This window comes from Ixodes scapularis, unplaced genomic scaffold (genome assembly GCF_016920785.2).
Source record: "Ixodes scapularis isolate PalLabHiFi unplaced genomic scaffold, ASM1692078v2 PGA_scaffold13__105_contigs__length_92229423, whole genome shotgun sequence".
NCBI lineage: Eukaryota > Metazoa > Arthropoda > Arachnida > Ixodida > Ixodidae > Ixodes > Ixodes scapularis.
The window spans coordinates 84,286,420-84,306,802 of record NW_024609839.1 but is presented as its reverse complement, the minus strand read 5'-3'; the positions used below and the strand labels follow the sequence as shown (position 1 = coordinate 84,306,802).

The 20,383-nt window shown below is 47.2% G+C and overlaps 1 protein-coding gene across 5 annotated transcripts in view; it reads right to left on the bottom strand.

The window, feature by feature from the left end:
• The window catches only part of LOC8044066 (FHF complex subunit HOOK interacting protein 1B), a 33,731-nt gene that overhangs the window by 2,769 nt on the left and 10,579 nt on the right, over positions 1-20,383 (bottom strand). For 2 of the 5 annotated variants that reach the window (XM_029978973.4, XM_029978971.4), the window contains 9 exons: positions 15,289-15,439; positions 12,877-13,035; positions 11,379-11,465; positions 10,565-10,615; positions 8,721-8,888; positions 7,487-7,566; positions 4,254-5,067; positions 2,591-2,780; positions 921-1,023 (listed from right to left, as the gene is read on the bottom strand). In XM_029978973.4, the coding sequence (XP_029834833.2) occupies positions 921-1,023; positions 2,591-2,780; positions 4,254-5,067; positions 7,487-7,566; positions 8,721-8,888; positions 10,565-10,615; positions 11,379-11,465; positions 12,877-13,035; positions 15,289-15,439 (1,803 nt within the window). The remainder of the gene's footprint in view (positions 1-920; positions 1,024-2,590; positions 2,781-4,253; positions 5,068-7,486; positions 7,567-8,720; positions 8,889-10,564; positions 10,616-11,378; positions 11,466-12,876; positions 13,036-15,288; positions 15,440-20,383) is intronic. The other 3 variants (XM_029978972.4, XM_029978974.4, XM_040218719.3) reach the window with 2 other exon arrangements.

Below are 20,383 nucleotides of genomic sequence, written 5' to 3'. Positions count from 1 at the left end.
CGCGTCGCGTTCTTTGCTCCGCAGAGATTTCGTCAGACTTCCTACTTCCCAGAACAACTAACGGCAGCAGCACTCGTTGAGTTTTTAGAACTGAACGCCGTGCTGCTCCTGGTAACCCTCGTTGCAACTAGCCCCTGGCAAGATGAGCGTGGTTGGGAGGAGTTTCGCTCGACACAACTGAGCTCGAGACAGAAAAGGAAAACAATGATGCATAATCAGAGTGACAAACACAATGTCTTAAAAACGGTAATTGTTCTCCCTCTTTGAGAGCGGAGCTCTTAGGCGTCCGTTTCCGGCTTGAGCGGCGGCGCTATCACTGCACGTGGCGTTATGGGACGTTTCCCATAATGACGTCACGAGGGTCACGAGTGATGTCACAAAAGTTACTCGGGAAGGTCACGACCTTCACTCGTGAAGGTCTCAACCTTCACGAGTGACGTCACGAAGGAGGGAGGGAGGGGGAGGAGGAGGAGAGGAATACCCTCCGCTCCATACCCTCCCCTCCTCCTCCTACTCAAGAGCTGCACTCTAATTTAGCATTACAGCAGATTGTAAATGTCTTTCATTTCTTTAACTGTCTCCTTTTTCCTTTCTCGTTTCGGGTTACATCGAGCATTCACCAACTCGCCTGCACGCTCGCCGTCCTTTCGAAGAAGTCGTTTCTCCCTCCTCCTCCCCCCCCCCCCCCCCCCCCCCCCCTCTGGCGTAAGCTTCCAGCCTCCGACAACGCTTCAACGTCTCGGGAGCCTCGGTGCGCGTGCCGAGCCAAGGCACAATGGAAGGCAACGGGTCCGTTTCCCGAGGACTGGGCATTCGAAAGCGATGCCCTGCCATTCTCATCTTGTCGGCGGTTATAGCAAAAGCTTTATGTTGGAACAGATCATTTACGAGTACGCCGATACCAGGCAGCCAAATGTTACCTGTAATGGTGCTGGTCGGTTTCTAGCAGCACGGGGCTCGGTGTGGCCTTGGGCGGCCCCAGCCGCCGGAACAGGCTGCCCAGGCTGCGCCTCTTCGGTTCTCCTGCGGACGGCACCACCGAAGTTACCACGAGGAATGACACTACGGCTCACTGGCTAAACGTAACGACCCGAATCATTCTTTGGGCACAGATGCTGAAAATTAATAGAAGCGTAACACCGCTGCCGTCGGATATAGCGTAATTTCACTAAAACAATTTGTGACACAAGAACGCACCCTATTCCCCAATTTTCTTGTTGCCGTTACCATTTTGGTGCCTAGTGCGGGGCAGGCAAGAGTGGCGATCGTTGCAATTAGAAAATGGGACCCTCCAAACTCGAGATACAGTGTCGGGAAGCACGGGCAATACGTTGTGCTCCGCCATTGACCGTCTCAACGTTTCTGGGGGCGGGGATGGAGCCGACCCCAATGGGCGTCCGGTGCTCCGCCATACGAAGGAATTTAGCCGGTGCAGAACTACCGCTACCCTGGGGTCTTTGACGTGCATCTCGCACTAGCAGTGTTCGAAATTTCTTTACTACGTTGTAGTTAAATTACTAGTTCGAGTAGGCTTAGAAAACTTGTAAATCACTCCAAGTATGGTACATTCTCCGAGTGTGTATTTGCACTTATTTTTTCTGGTAATTCCCGAGGAAAGTACAACTCCCGACTTCAAAGTACATTGCTTAAATTTGTCCTCGTTAAATTTGTATCACAAAATGATGCTTTCTCAACAAATAAGTGCCTTATAAGTTCAATCTGTTAAGTAGTTTGTCAGCGAGAGTAAAACAAATACAGTGCAATACACTTATAACGATAATGAGAAAACACGAAATTTCAATCGTCATAACCGATTATCGTTGTATCTGGACTAGAAACTGATTGTTTCTAGCCTAGAAACTCTAGAAACTGATCGCTATAGGCAGTACATCGTTACATGCGGTATCGTTATAAGTGGATTGCTCTGTGCTGTGTGGCCACTTGACTTTATCCAATATTCTCCGCCATTTCCGAAAATAACTGATGCACCCCTGATTACTCTCGGAGCGTGCGCACCAGTTAAAAAAAAACCCATAAGAGAATGAAAGAGCATCATGAAAGCTTGTGTTAAAAAGTGTTTGTACTTTGAAAGTACTTTACTTTACTTTAAATAAGTTGCTCCTAGAGTACTCTGTACTTACTACATCCCTTGAGGTACATAACCTCTCATTTACTTTGCACTTTCGGTAATTTTTAGATGTACTTTATCGAACACTGCAGTAATGACGCTCGACCACATGCCGGTACAATGCTTATCCAGATAGAAATGGGCAGGGGTGGGGATTGAAGTACCGTAAAATACAGAGCGTCTGCCCATTTCATAGTGAGCACCCACCTTTCAATTTTGTAACATCCAGAAAATAGTCGGAGATAATAGGGTATCTCTATATATTGTCGACCTAAGGGGTGCCCGTCCCCCCGTTTTACACGATTAGCTCAAAATTTTGGGTAGGCACTTGCTGGAGATTTTATGGTATACCACCTAAAAGACAAGGCCCCCAAACAGCGTTTCAAGCGGAACAGCGTTGCTTGCATCGGCATCGCCGCCAGAGCGTCTTGCTAGCCTCGAGCGGTTGTCGAACGCACTCACCCCTGTTGAGGTCCGGCCCAAAGCTGTGGCTGCGGTGCACGGGCTTGTCTCCGTAGAGCCTTGGCGGTGCGTCCGCGAGTAGCCTCTCCTCCCTCGTCGCGAAGAATAAGCGCGCCCTGGACAACAGCTCCTCGAAGTTTGGCAGTGTGTAGGACAGGCTATCCACCTTGTGCTTCAGTGAGCCCAGCACCTGCAGCCAGTGCAAACGTTTCGTCAGAATGCCCGTACGCCGGGCCAGGGGTTCTCAAACAGACTTAAGTACCGTTCGAACATCCACTGCGGCGGTAACTCAGTGCTACAATGAGTGTGACCCTGTCATTTTCTGCTTACACACCATGGAGTGCCAACTCAGTACAGTAAACTCTCACTAGAGTGAACTTCGAGGGACCCAAGGAAATAGTTCACTTAACTGAAAGTTCACTAAACTGAATATACTCACTAGAACAGTGGTTCTCAAATGGGAGTCCGCGAAGCCCTGCCTCATCAGTAAAGCCCGGCAATAAAAGTTGTATTTTTTCTGATCGGGGAGAAATTTTCCAGTTTTCGGGCTACTTCACACCAGCCCTTAGTGATATACATTTATTAAATCATTTCATTATTATATTGAACCTATACCTTTCCCCTCCCTTCGCCACGAACGGAGTCCTTCATCATTTCCGCCGAACCACAAGGGGTCCGCGAAACATAGATAGTTGACAACCACTGCACTAGAACATGGAACGACATAGGGCACAGCATACATCGAGTTATAAGTGTCAAATGCAATTTATGGAGTCATGTACATAGATTTATACAAAGTGCATAACAGTTATGTTGCTGCCTTTCTCATTTTGAAAAAAAACTAATTTTCATTGGCACCAGCCCTTTTAAAGCGCATGAAGTAACAAAGCTGTCCAGAGAGTCTATGTTTTTTTGCACGTCCTCTGGCACAGCTTGTTGCAGCTACGAAGCCATACCGCAACGGCATCGTCCACTGGCTCGAAATATCCCATGCAGAGTGTTTTCTGTTGGGATTGAACGCAGCTTCTCCTTCAAGCTTCGACTTTTGTTTCACTATCGTTGACAACGTCGACAGTACAATCCCATAGTCCTCTGTAACGTCCGCTTGCCCTAGACCGTTGTCCAGACGCTGAAGGATTTTGAGCTTGCCTGATAGAGACAGCCGCTTCCGTTTCGTCGCACTCATTACGAAAGTGGGCGCACAAACTGCCGTCCTGCCGTTGTTACCAAAGCTAAGAAGGCCGAAAAGAACCGATGACAAAGAAAAAACAGACACACCACGTGGATCGTTTTTGTCTACCGCACCGCTGCTTTGCCTCGGGGGTGCTACGAACGCCAGCAATGATACGCCGCCGCTGCAGAGGCGGTGGGGCGGCGGGCATCAGCTACACCAGTACTGCAGAGCACAAAACTCCGTTGAACTGATTGCAAAAATAATCCTGGGTCCACTGATCAAGTTCGTTGAACTAGAATATTCGCTATTCCGACGTTCGCTCAAGTGAAAGTTTACTGCACTGAGCTAGTACCGACAGTAGAGCTGATGCAGCACCGATTCTGCATTCTCAGTGCTGCAATGCGTGTGTGAACCGGCCTTGAAAGTAAGCTGCATTGCTTATAATTAGCGTTTTAACGAAGCAGCACGAAACTCGTAAGCCACACAAACCTGGAAGAGGGACCGCACACTCGGCTGGAACACGAGGGAGTGACTCAGCAGAAACGAGCGCAGCAGCGGCTGTGGGTACAGCGCTAGCCGCCCAATGAGCGCCGTCAACTGCAGGTTCGTGTAGACGTCGTTCTGCGGCATCATCTCCAGTCGGGCCAGTAGCACGCCCAGGAACGGACCGATGTTGGGGCTTCCAAACGCGTCGAAGCCTCCCTTTCCGCCCGCCGCCGCCGTCGACCACTCCCGCGTCACGAAGATCCCGGAGTCCCCTGCCGAGACCGAACAGTCCTCCGCCAATGCTTCGTCCGTCTTTGCGTCGTCTGCTTTCGCATCGTCTGCTTTCGCCTCGACCCTCGTCGTCGCAGAAGCAACGCCATTTAGATCTGAAGCGCCGTCGTACGACGAAGACCAGTTCAAGCAGGCGCGTCGCGTCGAACGAACACCACTGCGCGCATCTGCGAGGTAGAGGTGGTAGCCCGTGTAGCCCTTTGGCGCTGAAGACGGCACCGATGTTCCGTTGAGCGCCATCATCGTCTGCGACAATGGGAGTCCGCGCGGAGCATCTCCCGCCTCGTAGCTGCCCAGGACTCCGGAGAAGGAGCGGCGGGGTCGGCGGCTGCGAACTTGGAGACTTCCTCCGCGCGTCACTTTCTCGACGGACAGGAGGGAGGACAGCGGTGTCGGCGCGTCTTCTGCGCATGAGCAGCAGGCCGGCACCAGGGAGAGGAACTTCTCCGCAGCGCAGCTGTAGAGGTCCACGTCGCAGACGCGGCTGCGCTGGCTCACCATCACGTGCGAGCAGGGAACCAGGTACCTGCAGTGCGGGAGGTTGTAAAGAATGGCAGTGCACATAACCTTCTCTTTCAAACCAACATAACAAAATATTGTAGAGCCCTTCCACTTCACAAGAAGATGGAGAACCAGCGAAGCTCTTATTTTTACGATGTCTAGGACGATGCCTAGAGGACGACGTCTAGGACAACCTCAAGGACAACTTCTAGGACGACATCGAAAATGACCTCGACGGGACGCCTATACTTCGTTTCAGCTTCCGTCCGAGCGCGGCAGATGTTACAAGCAAAAGGGCCAATCAAACAGCGTAAAGAGTGCAACGTCATGGCGCGCGCTCTGCGCTTGATAGGACTAGCCGGCGAAGGAGCACGCACAGAGAGCACGCTGGTCCTATCAACTGCAGAGGGCACGCCATGACGTTGTGCCTCTTTCGCTGTTTGATTGGCCCTTCGGCTCATAACATCGGCCGCGCTCGGACCGAAGCTGAAACGAAGTATAGAAGACAACGTATAGGACGACCTCAAGAACGACCTCGAGGACGCCGCCTAGAGGAAGACATCTAGGACAACCTCAAGGACGACTTCTAGGACATCTAGGACGACCTCTAGGACGTCACCTATAACGACCTCTCGAACGACTTCTAAGACAACCTCAAGGATGTCTAGGACGGCCTCTAAGACGACGCCTAAAACAATCTCTCAGATGACATCTAGGACAAACTCGAAAACGACTTCTAGGATGACTTCTAGGACGATGTCTACGACGACCTCAAGGACGGTGCCTTGAGAACGACCTTTCAGACGACCTCGAGGACGACGCCTAGGATGATCTTTCGGACGACCTTAAGGACGACTTCTAGGACAACCTCGAGGACGATGCCTAGACGTGATAGCAAGGGATCAGGACCTCACTATCTAAGGCCAAGGAATGCTGACTCACGCTGGTTGTCCCATCTTTTTATTTTTATTTATTCCTACTTGCTACAACCAATGGAGAGTTTTCTGTCAACATCCGCGGACACATATTTTCCCAGATCCTAGTGCGTAACAGCTTTGCTGTAAAAAAATTGATGCCGAAATCACTGTGCAGAATGTCGTCGAAATGCAACAGCATTTCGGCGACATTTTGCAGGATTGACTTGTACTGCGTAATCGTTTCTTTACTGTAAATGACTTCATATGTGTTTTGCAAATTTTGCTAAGAGTGAAGGCTGAACTGCATGTAAGCAAGTGACGAGACGAGCGGCGGCAACAAGCAACAAAAGTCAGCGACGAGCGACAAAGATTTGTTACTGTCGCCCGTCGCATCGCTTGGTTCTAGATTTCTGGAACACGTCGTTCATTGCCCGGAGTGGCTGAAGCAACTAGCCAATAGCACGAAACGTTCCGTTTTATGTCACTATCGGTTTGCACAAGCGACAACTTTGCACACGCGACTGCGCGGCTGTTTTCGGTTACGCGTTATTGAGAAACTTCGTTTCATTACCGTTTGCGATGGGTAATAACCCCAACTACAATCACCGCTTCAGCGAACACCTCATTGATGAGGTGGAGCGAGAGAGGATTCTTTGGGACATGTCTCACTTCCACGCCAAGTATGAAGCACTGAATTCAAAAGCTCAATCAACACTGAAAAGTGGTCCCTTGCTCCCGTCACTTTCACGCGGTTTGCCTCGTCGTGCAACCGACTGAGCAACAATGGGCCCACGTTTGCGTCGCTTGTCTCGTTGCTCGCCAAATCGCTCACATACGGTTATACTTGATCTCTTGCTTTTCTGCCCTCAGGAATTATTCGCAGGCACTAATTATTTGCAATTGGGAGTGGTTTTGCTATGCATTCGTTACCATAGAGTAATATATCCATGAAATCTATTTTTCACAATATTATCCGAGTTGCGGAATTCACGAAAATTTGGTCTTCACAAGAATCAAGTCGTTTACGCGTGGGAACTGCTGTGGAAATTCTAGCAAAAGTTTTTGTCACCATTCACAAAGTCTTCAATCAAGTTTAAAACCAATTCGCACAATTATTTTATCTAACAGTCCTCTTCCTGCGGTCAACCAATGACTTGAGTAGTAGCATTGCTTCAATTAAAATGTTTCTCTTATTATGTGCGTATAAACACAATAAGACCTTTGGTAACTGTATTTGCAGTTCAGAAGCCAATATATTGTATCACATGCATTGGGTGCATTACCCCCTGTATGCATAATTGACGCAGTACCTGCTTCAATTATGCATACGGGGGGCAATGCACCCAACGTATTACCCCTGTGGGGCAATGCGTTGGGCAGATGGCACCAATCTGTTGCGTACCGCAACAGATTGGTGCCACCTGCTAGGTCGCTTACACACCGAAGGACTGATGCATAAGTGCGTAAGGTTTCCTCAGAAATGTGCATTTAAAGCGGATGTCTCTTCAACTTGGGGAAGGCACTCACTTGAGGACCAGCTCCAGCATGATGTCCTCGCAGTTGAAGTCGAGAAGGGTCCGAAACAACGCCATGGTCACCAGACACAGCTAGAAATAATATTAAAAAGAACTTCCATGTTTTTTTTATGAGCATACGAGCAAAGCATTCCTTTCCACATTGACAGTGAGATCCTGTTCCCAAAATTATGCAATTAACACTTTCATCGCTTAGTCTCCGGTGGACCTCTCGTAATCTCCCACTCATGGAGTAACAAAAAAGCTACCGATACGTCACAAAACGAAAGCGCGAAGCGATAAATTTAACATTGTAAAACATAATTGTATTAAAGCTGCATCATCTAGTATGCTTGTGCTAGTTGCATAAAATAATCCAAACTAAGAAACAAAAGAAGAGACTTGATTAATTTTTTTAGATCAATATTTTTTATATTCAGTAATTTGCGGCACTGCTTTGGTTCTACCCGAGAGAATTGTCATAGACAGAACATGTTTGAATCGGCAAATCTTAGCACGGTCGTTTATGTGCCGAGACTCGTACCTCTTATTCTGACGAGAACCAATGCAGAGAGCAAGTTGTCTGCTTCTTTTGCAGGAATTGCGATGACGTCAGAATGACGCCGAGTTTTGATTGGCATTGATGCAAAGGATAGTGTGCAGACCTCAGTGCTGGATGCCTTGAGGCCTACCCACTATTTTTCTCAATCAGCTAATAAGAGCTCAGCGTCCTCACATCATTGTAATCCCTGTTCCCTAAAGCGGACAAACTTGCGCTCCTGATTGTCGCCACGGTGGAAGAGGAGCGAGGTGTCTGAATGGAGGTCGAGGTTCGCTTAGATTTCCGACAAACGTCGTGAGATGGCGCAGCATGACAGGAGCACGAGGAACCGTCCTCATTTGCCCACACGTCTTCAAGGTAACGAGGTGTGCACCTGCACGCAGATCCTTAGCTCGATAATGCCCCTGCTGGGAGATCCGCGATGCCCCACCGGAATTTCGACGTCCTATCTGGACTCGTTCCGAAACTTCTCCCTTCTTCCTATGTGGTTGTTGCTACAGTCACATGACCTCTCGAGCCAGCCAATAGGAGCGAGGCGCCACCCACAAGGGAGTCCCGACACAACGGTGACATCGTACGACCGGTCTCTTTGGCGCAACGCTCTTGCGTCTTACGTTTCCACGAAGTTACCCTCACCAAGAATGTGTTCCACGCTAAAAAACAAGCATTGTGGTTCACCACTCACCCTCGAAAGTCCACCGATGCGACTGATCAAGGTTGTCAGGATCCTGTGACCTTCGTATCTTTCGGTCAGAAGGAACCGGAAGAACACCAAGAGTAGCTGTGGCTCCGTCACCGTCCGAAGGAACAGGTCCAGGTAGGAGGTGGCAGTCACAATCTCTTCCATGGTGTTCTGCAAGAAATGCGCAATCCAAAACATGACTGTACCCAGTATCGACAGAGCCACCATGCTTCAGCATGCTGCTTCATGTGTAGTCTCGTTTCATGCTTCGCCTTCAAAGCTTGGAGGCACATATTGCCGTCTCTTTACCGACGCTCCACGAAAAGCGTTCAACCCGATATGGTCGTTTTCATGCAAGACACGAGACGGGAGGTCAGTTTTGTGTCCTCGCGAGTCGGACACCAGGCAAATTCTTCCCTCGATGTCCGGGCCGGTTTGGTGGTGAATGCGGGAGTCTCCCCGGGGGTTGAAACAGCCACAAGGCGGATTTTGAGGTCACGTGACTGACCCCGTGAGTGCAGGAAGCTAAAGGTACCCAGCGCTTCAGGCAAGTCCTCGTTTCGATTATTCGAGTCAGATTTTGCGCGTAGAAAGAGGGTGAGCGAGTTGGAAATGGAGTAAAATAATTGCGTTTCCGTATTTTAGGAGTGGCATATAAATTTATTTCTGGGAAAGGTCTAAAGAAAATGTTGGGGGAGGCTTACATTTGCCGAGTGGAATTGGCTGGAACGTTAAGTACTTTCTTCCTCCCATGGAGCCGGCGACATGACTTCGAAATCCCTTTTGCAACTATTTTAACTGCCGGGTCGGTACACCCGCATTCACCAGCATACCGGCCCTGGTCAAATATACTTGTATTCACCCCAAAAACTGTAGTCAAAAAAAGTTTGGCTCTTTGCATAGAGTTACCTTACTAATCTCGAATTGAGATGTATGTAGATGCATCTTAGATTAGATTTATTATTTTATTGAGGCTTGCTCGTTCGTTTGTCAAAGTGTCAAGTGTTTCCTTTGACAACCAAATTTTGTAAGAACTACTTCATACAGCATCTGAATAATGTGCAAAACTTCCTTTCCCCTTGATGTGACAGTGAGTATAGTATGTGACGCAGTGAATGGGTTAGTTTAAAAAATACGTAGAACAGAAAACAGATTCCGCTTGTCGCAACGAGGCGACAATTCTTTTGAATGTGTACATAGTTTTCGTTGCCCCAGTGTTGTGCAGCCAACAGAACAGAGGTTAGTATAGACGGCGGGCCGCCAGACAAAAATGGACACCACAAACTGTCCCATGCTAGAAATGTATTTCACCGCAAGTAAGCAGACTTTGTATCGCACGCAACTTTCTCTTTCAATTGGGAAAAAAAAACTGCTCAAACATAAACCTTCGATTAAATCTTTTCTGTAACTAGACAAAGTTGGGTGACAAGGAAAAAAACAATGATACCTACGTTGTACACTGTTCTGCCTTTATAAAATAAAGCAAAAATTAAAAACAGTCTTCTACTCCCAATAAAAAGTATGAAAAAAAAGCAGCCTATAAATAATGGTGACAACTGAAGGAGCTCTACCTATTCCCTCGTCGACGCAGCAGCAAACACGTGCAGCGACGTACGGGCGAAGGCGAGCAAAAGCGGGCAAAAACTAGGAGAAATAAAGCGGGTGCACAAAATGCCGGGCAAAAGGCCCCAAGCAGTGTTACGACTTAACTACGGCCTTCCTTCTACCCACTACTCTAGCAAATGGCGTTAGTGTCAGTGGTTAGACGTGCAGCTATACAAGCATGCAAGCCAAAAAAGGCGGGGGTGCAAACGTAAATTCCCAACTGAAGGGGGTGGGGTACTGACCGCAAAAAGGTTGCAGCTCTCGAGTGTCTCAATGTCTATATCCGCAGTGTCCTGAGAATACACCACCCGGCCGTGCCAATTTTATGACGGATGGAGAGAGAGAGAGACAGGGGGAAAGAGAGAAAGAAAAGTGGAAAGAAGGGACCAGAATTAACACTGCAACCTCCTTCCCCACACCAACACACGCGTGCATACTGTCTGCGCCAGCTTTTGGCTCTAGTCAGGCGGGACAATGCTACATTAACTAGGTGTGATGTGCCAGGCGTGTAGCTTGACACATGAAATAGAAAAACAAACCGAGTTTTGGCACTGTTTTTCTTTTCACGATTAAAGCTAAGTCTTACGTAAACTTCATTATTATCGCTGCAAACACACGGTATTCGAGAGAAGCTCCTAAATAACTACAAAACAGCTTCTCAAAATTTTCTGCATGCTTTCCTAAATGAAAAGGCTTAGGATGCTTAATGGAGGACATAAAACAAAACGTTACGAAAATTGGCGCAATTTCAATATCCTAAGGGTAAGCCGCAACGCTATCATACGCCGGTCAATCACTGATCCAATATACCCAAAACCAAGGACCACCTCTCGTAACATTAACGTTTTGGACAAGGGGTTCAAAATGCCAACTACCTGACGATGTCAAGAACGAAAAGATAATAAAAAGAAAAAAAACAAACAAGAGCTTTACGAACCTAGCCTGAAAACAGTTTGCAACTGAAACAAATGTGCAACTTAGAAGGAGACAAAAGAAGGCACGGCGCACAAACAAACAGGAAGTTGTAGCCTTCTGGACAACCACCGACGTACGCACCTGATGCAATGCAGGCCCCACCACGGGTATCAAAAACCCCTGGTAGATGTACTCCAACAGCTGCTCTTGAACCATCGGATCTGAAACCTACAAGGCAAGAACGGAAGCAACTCGAGAGACCCGACTCTGAGCAACGGTCGAGCTAGATAGGTAGTTTCTCTCTCCCATCGCAACTCAGTAGGGTTGCTGCGACCTCGACTTTTCCTACAGTGCTTTAACTCGTTCTGAGGAGGCAGCCCAATGTCACTGTCTTCTCCTCTTCACTTCGGGGCCGAATCTTGAGGAATTTACGAACTACCATAAAATCTCGAGCAAACGCCCACTCAAAATTTGGGGATCATCGTGGAAACCTGGGGGATGGGCGCTCATTTAGTCAACAACATATATAAAGATATGTTCCTCGTATATTTTTCGAACGCTACGAAATTGAGAGGTGGGCGCTTATTGTAGAATGGGCGAATCCTCGGTATTTCATGGTAGTTAGATTTACATGCCTTGAGGCCATCTGCCTGCAGGGACTTAGGCGGGACACTTCTTCATCTTCTCAAAAAACAATTTTCCATAGGCAAGCATTTAATTATTGTAAACCAAAAGTATTTCAATCTCCAGTTGTTTGGTACGAGTGCACTGGTGCAGAGTTTCAATCATGCAGGTCGGAACAGTTGTTCAGGGTGGTTCAACCGGTATTCGGAAAGGTGGCATTGTCGCGCCCCCCCACGCGGTCTAAAACCTCTAGGCATGCGCAAACAGCAAATTTTGAGTTCGAAGCGACTTCAAAGCAAAATAGTGGTTTTGGCCGAATATTTTCATTAGAATATCGAATAGTTTTTTAAAGTCTTTCACTACCTGGCACCATGCTTGAATGAAAATTCAGCTGAACTCACAAAGGTTGTTTCCAACCTTCCATTTGTCTACTTTTGAGCTCGGTTAATTTTAATATAAATCTATAAAATGTGGCATGTAAATGACAGATTTGTCGCAGCTATCCTAATCGAGGGGATTTATAAATCTCCTCGCTATATGCAAATATCCTTTCCTCTATTTCCAATTCGACTAAAAAACAACCGCGAGTGACGAACATGGGCTGTCGAGACATTGCTGCCTAGCATATTTTTGTAAGTGTTGATTGCGGCAGGTTAGTCTCATGAGTGCGCTTCCCAACTAGCACCTCCGCGTTGCCAGGAAACAATACCCGAGGAGTTTGTGAGCTCCGCGGCTATGGCTTTCCCGCAGTGTACTGTTACTTGGTGAGAAACACACTCAACAGAGCTAACCCGCCGCGATCAACACTTCAAAGAGTCTGAATATTGCAGTTCTCCTCAAAGCGAATATTGAATAGCGTATTATTCTAAATTTTGAATACTCGCGTAACACTAAAGCTTCTACTGCTTTTAAGCGAGAGCAAAGGCTGTAAGGCCTGCCGCTGTCTAGCTCAGTCATGTCCGAGTGTTGCAAGAGACGATAACGGGGGGGGGGGGGAGACAGACAGGCGACTCACTTGGATGACGGCATTGCAGAACTCGAGAGAGTTGAGGAACATGGCCAGTTCGGGTATCTCCTGAATGTCCTCGTGCGTCAGTCGGTACCAGTCGTCCGCCACAATTGTCAGCTTGCGTGGAAGTACCGAGTACAGGCCACTCAAGCCGGTTGCCAGCACCTAAAGACGGACCAAACATTTCAATAAAACAGCCACAAAAAAAAGAAGACAGCATTCTTTATTAATCAAAATTATTATGAATAGTTAACAGAGAGAAATTGAAGCTACAGAAGACTGCAATGGAGAGGAGACGGCTAGGCCCACTTGTCAACGTTAATGTGATGGCGAGCGACGCCAGAACTTGAAGGGCCGTCGGAGAAAAATGGCTCCAATTCATGCCGTTCTGGGTTGCCTGGAGGTCTTCAAATGCATATTTGACTAATTTTGCGATCATAACCGGCACTAATTATTTTGATACATCAAATATAGAGATTCAAAAATAATAAAATACCATAAAACCCCAAATTAAAGATTTTGCAAAATACTGCCATTTTTCGACCCACATTAAAGGAGGGAGCTGTGCAACGATTTTAACGTTAAAAGAATTGGTATATTCTACTTTTGACATTGTTCATCTTGTCACAAAGGACAGAAAACACACCTCCTTCCTTCGAAATGTTGCGGTTCCGCCGCAAAAATCGCGAGGCAAAAATTAGAATATTCCCCGACCTGCAGTCGCAAGCGGCTGCCACGAGAAACACGCGGCATGACGTCAATGGGGGTCTTGTAGAAAGATAGCAAGTTGTGCAAATACCTGCTCGATAAAAGTTAACTTTTCTATAAATCTTGTCGTTAAAACATATATATAAATGCGTCGAAAACCTGGTATCGTCGACAAAACTTTTATTATACGAAGTTCTAGTAGCGCCATCTATTCTAGGTCCACAAAACCGTCAGCTCTATCTGCTACCGCGAACCGCCCGAAGCCGGAGGGGGGGCGGGACGGAGCCAGACGGGTATGGCCGGACTCGGATGAGACTTTTCTCCTTTCACCATACTGTTCGCGCTGCGCCACCAGCACGTGGTCACGCGGTCGCAAGCGGTTGAGTTCTTGCTGCTCACTGATGGTTCTTCACCGGAACCCCACACGACCCCCATTGACGACACAGCGCACGTGACTTGGAAGATGGTGAAGGAGTTGAGAGGTGCCGAAAACCTCAAATCTTTTTCCATTTTTCAAAATAAAAACTAGGACATGCAGGCAAAAGAGTTTTTTTGTTCTTTACTTCAGAAAGGTTGAGACACCAACTCCCAAATTAGTTAAGCAAAGCACTGAAACTGTTGCACAGCTCCTTTAAGCCTTACAACAATAAAGATCCAAGCTCTATATTTAATAGTAAGGGAGACCCCAAGAAAAAAAAAAAGTGTTTTTGGCCCGGGTAAGTAAACTATGCATCGCAGAAAGCTCAAACTCCATGAGAATGCGACGCTGGCGGTTGGGATTTAATGTGAAATTTTGAGAACAAAGTAACGTTGCCTGGGTCAAAGAATGATTAAGAAAAATGAAATTTCTCATGAGCTGACGTCACCTAAGCGTAATATCGTCAAAGAAAAAGAAGTAACATTGTGGGTGCCTGTAACCTCTATCTAGTTGAGAAAAACTTGACAGCGAAAAAGAAAACAATATTTCCTTTCTCGCTGACATGTGGTTTTCATCGATATACATCCCACAAGCATCCACAATGTCAGTTCTTGTTTCAACAATATTAGGTTTAGGCGGACGTCATCTTACAAAAAAATTTCTTCTTTCTGAATTATCCTTCGATCCAGGTACTGTCATGTTCTCAAACGTCCGCATTCTATCCCAATCGCTAGCACCATATTCTCAAGGAAGTTTAGAGCTCTTCGCAATGCATAGTTTGTTTCCCCGGGCCAAAAAGCGCGGTTCTTTTTTCTCTGGAGCACACCGCACTTTGGTCGTGGAAGACCTCCAGTCTCGGTACAGTGCCTGGAGCATGCCTCCGACCGACACATTTAGCTCTGCACAGTTTACAGGCCCCCATTTGCAATACGAACCGCGAGAAGGTGACGAAAGCACCAATCGTTTGCAAACGCCTCCACCCAAACGAGGCGAATGTGGCAGACGCTCATTCTACCGTAAGCTGCTCCGCAGCCAGACGGTCGACGGAAACCAAAGCGGACGTGAGACAGGACGCCACGACGATGGCGACCCCTACGTCCACTTTCCTTCTTTCAACTGAGCGCCAGGATAGCGACGTCCGAGAGCGCACCATGCCGGCTCCCGCGACGCAATTTATCGCCACTTTGGCACCGGCCGCAGACACGTTCCAGGCACCGAGGTCCCATTGCAAAATGACCGGCTATGACAAGTTTCCGGTGCATCAAGGGCACGGCATGGCATGCGCAACTCACGGGGCAGAAGTTTGAGTGCTCCGCGATGTAGCGGCCGATGCCCTGGTTTTTGCGCGAGAGCGACATGCACAGGAGCAGGGCATCCCTGGCCTGCTGACCGATGGCGCCCTCTCGGTGCACAAAGGGGATGAGCAGCGAGAAGATCAGGAACCTGCGTGCGCAACGCGTGCTCGTCTCTCTTTCTCCATTTCCATCGGCGACAACGGTCACAAATGCTATGCTCCGTTCGCCCCCTAAGCCCGACGCTGGACCACGCATTTACGTTTGACCGTGCCCGAGCACACTGCGTTCTTTCGCAACTGCTTACGAGGAAACACCGACGTGCCTAGACTGCGGCGCGTTTCTAACTGCTCAATAGGGGTCGCATAGTTTGCGGGCCTGCGTTTGCGGTACGAGCTGTGAGAAGGTGACGAAAGCTTGCTCTCCTTCTCCAGGGATTATTATCGTTAATTTTGTCCAGTTCGCTTGCATCTTTCATTAATTGCATTATCATCCTATTTTATAATAAACTGTTAAAGTTTGGGTGTAATTGGATAAGAAGTTTTTTTAGTAAAGGTTCATCAAAGCTCAGAAAATTGCAAAAAAAGTCAGTGTGAGAAAAACAATTTTATGCCTACTCATTGGTCACAAAGGTTTGAATGCTACAGTAGAATACATGTCTCTTCTTTTTGTACTTCCCAAAGTATTTCATCATGTTCCTCTTTCTTCTGCATCATTTCTTATTTTCTGTGGAGCTTCGGAAGAACACGCTCCCCATCAAACCAGTTGAGAGCGATCTCACAAAATACAGCTCGTGCAATATTAAGTGCATTCAAAACACCATTATGTGCCAAATTCACTGTGTCAGCACCAATTGTACAACATTAAAGAAACAACAACTAGGCTGCAATATGCTACAAACACCCCTATCAAGAAAATTTTGAGCGATTAGTGAGAAACACACGATAAACTGATTATGATTTACATGTCAAAGCATAATATTCATAAAAGAAAACAAAAATTTGCCGTCAATTGTAAGACGTATAATGTCCTATGGTGGGGCCTCCAAAGTATATAACTAAATAAATAAATACAAAAGACACGCGCCTGCCTTTTTTAAGCACCAGGGAGTACGGATTTCGGCTCCATATTTGAATGGCCTGAAGTGCTCGTTTGCGCTCGCCACTTCCTAATTTTGTTCTTCAGACTGCGCATTATTTTCTAGCACTAAAATTTCAAAATTGATTTTTTGGTCGGTTCATTTCATTATGCTCCCTTACGAGGAAATGCAACGTACTTGGCCAGAGTCAAAGGCGAATGTGTGAACCAGCCTTGACAGTGCGACGGAAGCTACATGCCCGTTGGACCATTCATACATCTATCTTTCCCCGTGTGATCGTGCTTCCGCCCATTCCCATGCGCAGAGAGCAGGGTCAAGTGATCAAAGGGAGGCGCTTGATTGGCTGAGCAAGCGCGTAGCTCCCACCACACCGTCAGCTTAGGGGTGAACAGAGCATGGTCCAAATTCAAGCCCACAAGAGACGTTTCAATGAAACAACCAGAATGACATGAAAGAGAAGGCGAAAAAGTAAGGCAAAAATGAAAGGTGAAGAGGAGGCAGATGAAGCAATTGAAGCATCTTCAACGGTATTAAATATGGCTGTCTATTTTAAACTAGCATTAAAGCTAGCTACTTTTTTTTTTTTTCTGCATGTACCATATTTACACACATAATGAACACACTTTTTTCCTCCAAATATTGACACATATGTGGGAGGTGCACTGATTACGCCCCCACATTTTGGCATTTACACACTTCGCACAAATGTCATTTTAGGTGCCAATATGACACGGCAGAGCCCATCTCCACTAACGGAGGCGCACTCACAACTGGTCGTGAGAGCGCCACAGTAACGTAACCATGCACTATAAATTGCGAACCCTTTCTGGGGCGGTTTTGGCATGCCTTTTGCCGAAGGAAAAGTGCCCTACGAAGCTCACTCTGCACAAAGACCAACGCGACCGTTTTTAGGCCTAGCCATAGAGTTATTATAATGTATAGGGTGGTTCAAGTCACCAGGCTGTATCTAAAATGGACCGTAAAAATCGACGCCTGCACATAGCAATCTAAACTTTTCGTCCAAAGGTGTATTTCACAGGTCGGCTTTTTCTTGTAAAATTACAAAGCGTAGCTCTGTTTCTTTAAAAAATAAGGCCAAGAAACTTGCCAGGGTCTACGGCGGGCAGCAACGCAGACGACAGGGGTCCAGTAGTGGGGTGTGTTTGGCGTTCATATTGATAGATGGCGCTACCTCCTAATCGCAATGGCTCGCGACCATCGCGGTTTATTAAAATGAATATAACCTTTTTGAAATGTACATTCGGTTAAAAAACGAATGCGAACAAAAAAAGCAAATCTTAAAGTAAAAAAACGCTTCTGCATAACGGCGCCGCTTTTGCTGCCAACGGATTTCGTCTGCGTGTCGCCTGCTATCTTTCGCTGGTCGGCTGCACCTTCAGACGCCGCTCCCAACGCCATCTATCAATACCAACAGCAAACACAGCCCGCTACTGGACTTGCAGTGATGTGATTGGCCTAAGCCGTTTTGGAGCAGCTTTTGGAGCAGCAAAAACGGCGTTTTGGAGCAGCAAAAGTGGCCTTTGGAGCAGGCAAAGCAGTGTTTTGGAGCAGCAAAAGTTGCTTATGAAGCAGCCAAAACAGTGTTTCGGAGCAGCAAAAGTGGCTTTTGGAGCAGATATTCTTTGAAAAATAAACATATTCTTTTTAAGTGTTGAACGAACGAAGGCCACTTCGCTCGCCGCAATAAACAAATTATGGTCAAGTTCGACCACCTAGGAGTCTTTCGACATGCAACTGAAATGCCAATGACATGACACATTTTGCAATGCTTCAGTTAAATTATACATATATATGTACCCGCTGTAGATAAAAAAGAACCAAACTGCCAAATTAAAATTTATTTAAAAATTACCAGCTTATTAGTAAATATCACAGCATTAGGTTGACTACATAGTTATACAATATAATAAATGGAAGCTGTCTCCGACTGATGAAACATGTAACTACTGCAGTGCAATACGAAATTTATACAAGACAAAAATGCATTAAAACTAGCGGGTGCTTTTCTTTTTGCTTTTCAAAACTTTCTACAGGGCTGCTGCAAGCCTCGCTTTTCCTTTGGCTAGTAATGAATTCCCACTTTCAATGTCTCCAAAGAGACATTGGGACATCTCACAAGTGAACAGTGCTGTGGGCGTCGCCGAGCAATTCAGAAAAACCGCTTGCCACCGTTTTACTGGTTCCCGACTTGCCGGATTTTCGTCAAAAGTAAGCAAACGTAAAACAATGGGTTGCAAGCGTCCCGGCTGGTGCCTCTGTCGTGCAGTCATGTCCGCATGCACATGAGGGCAACTTCGGCAGGCTTGCATTTGCACGCGCTTCGTCGCGCGAGCGGAGATGACTGTTGGATCGAAACAGACACCATGCCACTCCGCTCCGTCGCCAACTGGTTCCCAAAATTGTATGCGAAATACGACAAAAAACAGTCCAGCGCAGGGCCGTACCCAGAAAAAAATTTCGGGGGGGGGGGGGGGGGGGGGGGGGGGGGGGGTTTCGGGGACAACGGCGGCCATTTTGAAAGTGTCTATAGTCTTATTTTCGCCTATGAATCATGCCCATCGGTGGCATATAATGGAGAGTTACAGCAAACGGGAGAACCGGTCCCGGTTTGGTACCCGGTAGCCGACCGGCGCCACTGCGCGTGCGCAGAGGTGGAGATTAAAATCGGCTGGCTGCAAGTGCACCGACCAGGGCCGTACCCAGAAAAAATTTTCGGGGGGGGGGGGGGGGGGGGGTCAGAACCCCCTAACCCCCCCCCCCCCCCCCCTGGTTACGGCCCTGGTCCAGCGGCACGTGCTTGCCAGGCCGGCAGGCGAGGTACAAGCTAAACACACAAAAAAAGAACCTGAGCGAGTCAAGTCAAAACAAGACATCGCGAGTCAGGGTCAAATGGTACTTGGAGCGCTTTGTACAACGACTGAAGTACTGAAGCGTCAACACACGCCCGCGTCTACCGTTGAAATTTGTTTTAAAAAGACGCGAGACGAGACACATGAACGACGAGAGCGTGTAACGAGATGTGGCGGGAAAAACTATGCAAAACCAGATGGGCGATTGATACAGGGTACTTTTTGTTGGGCGGCCGCTTGCGCTACCTAAATAATGCATGCTCAATTACGGTTCTCAGTTTAGTTTCGGTATTGAAAGACGACCAAAATTGGTCCTTTGGCGCAGGCTTGGCGCAGATTACCCATATTTCCGCAAAATGTAGCAGGATGTAGCAGGGTTAGCCCCTTGGCGCAGTTTGGCGCAATTGGCGCAGCAATCACATCACTGGACTTGGTCGTCTGGGTCACTGCCCGCCGTAGACCCTGGCAAGTTTCTTGGCCCTATTTTTTACTAAAAGAGAACTACGATCTGTAATTTTACAAGAAAAAAATCGACCTGTAGAATACACCTTTACGAAAAGTTTAGATGGCTACGTGCAGGCGTCGATTTTTACGGTCCATTTTAGATCGAGCCTGGTGACTTGAACCACCCTATATTCTAGAGGTTCAAATGGCGCTAGTGTGCTGTTGCAGATTGAGGCAGACAGTAACCAGTCAGAAAGTAACTTCCAAGTGCATTTTCTCCCTGTTCTCGATTATAAAAGCAAATATCACAAATAATATGCACATACTATAGGTAGATTGAAGCATTTCTCAGTCACGCAGACGAAATAAATAGTCAGTTATGGCGTTTTTATTTCAAAATCATGGCATTAGAAACGGTGTTAAAACGGCTTTGTATATGTATTTATGTGCACTCTCGGACACTGTTAGCGTAAACACGACGTCGGCGTTTTCAAGCATGGGGGATATATGTGCCAAACGAACATAGGACATGTGGAAAACCAAGAGAGACGGCAAGAACTATGCAGTAACACTCAGTCAGTAACTCCCTGTGCATGCAGATGATCAAAACAAATTGAAGGCCACGTAATATAGTCCGATATGAAATAAACAAGTCCTGCTTTATTCTTTCTGCTCATGAATA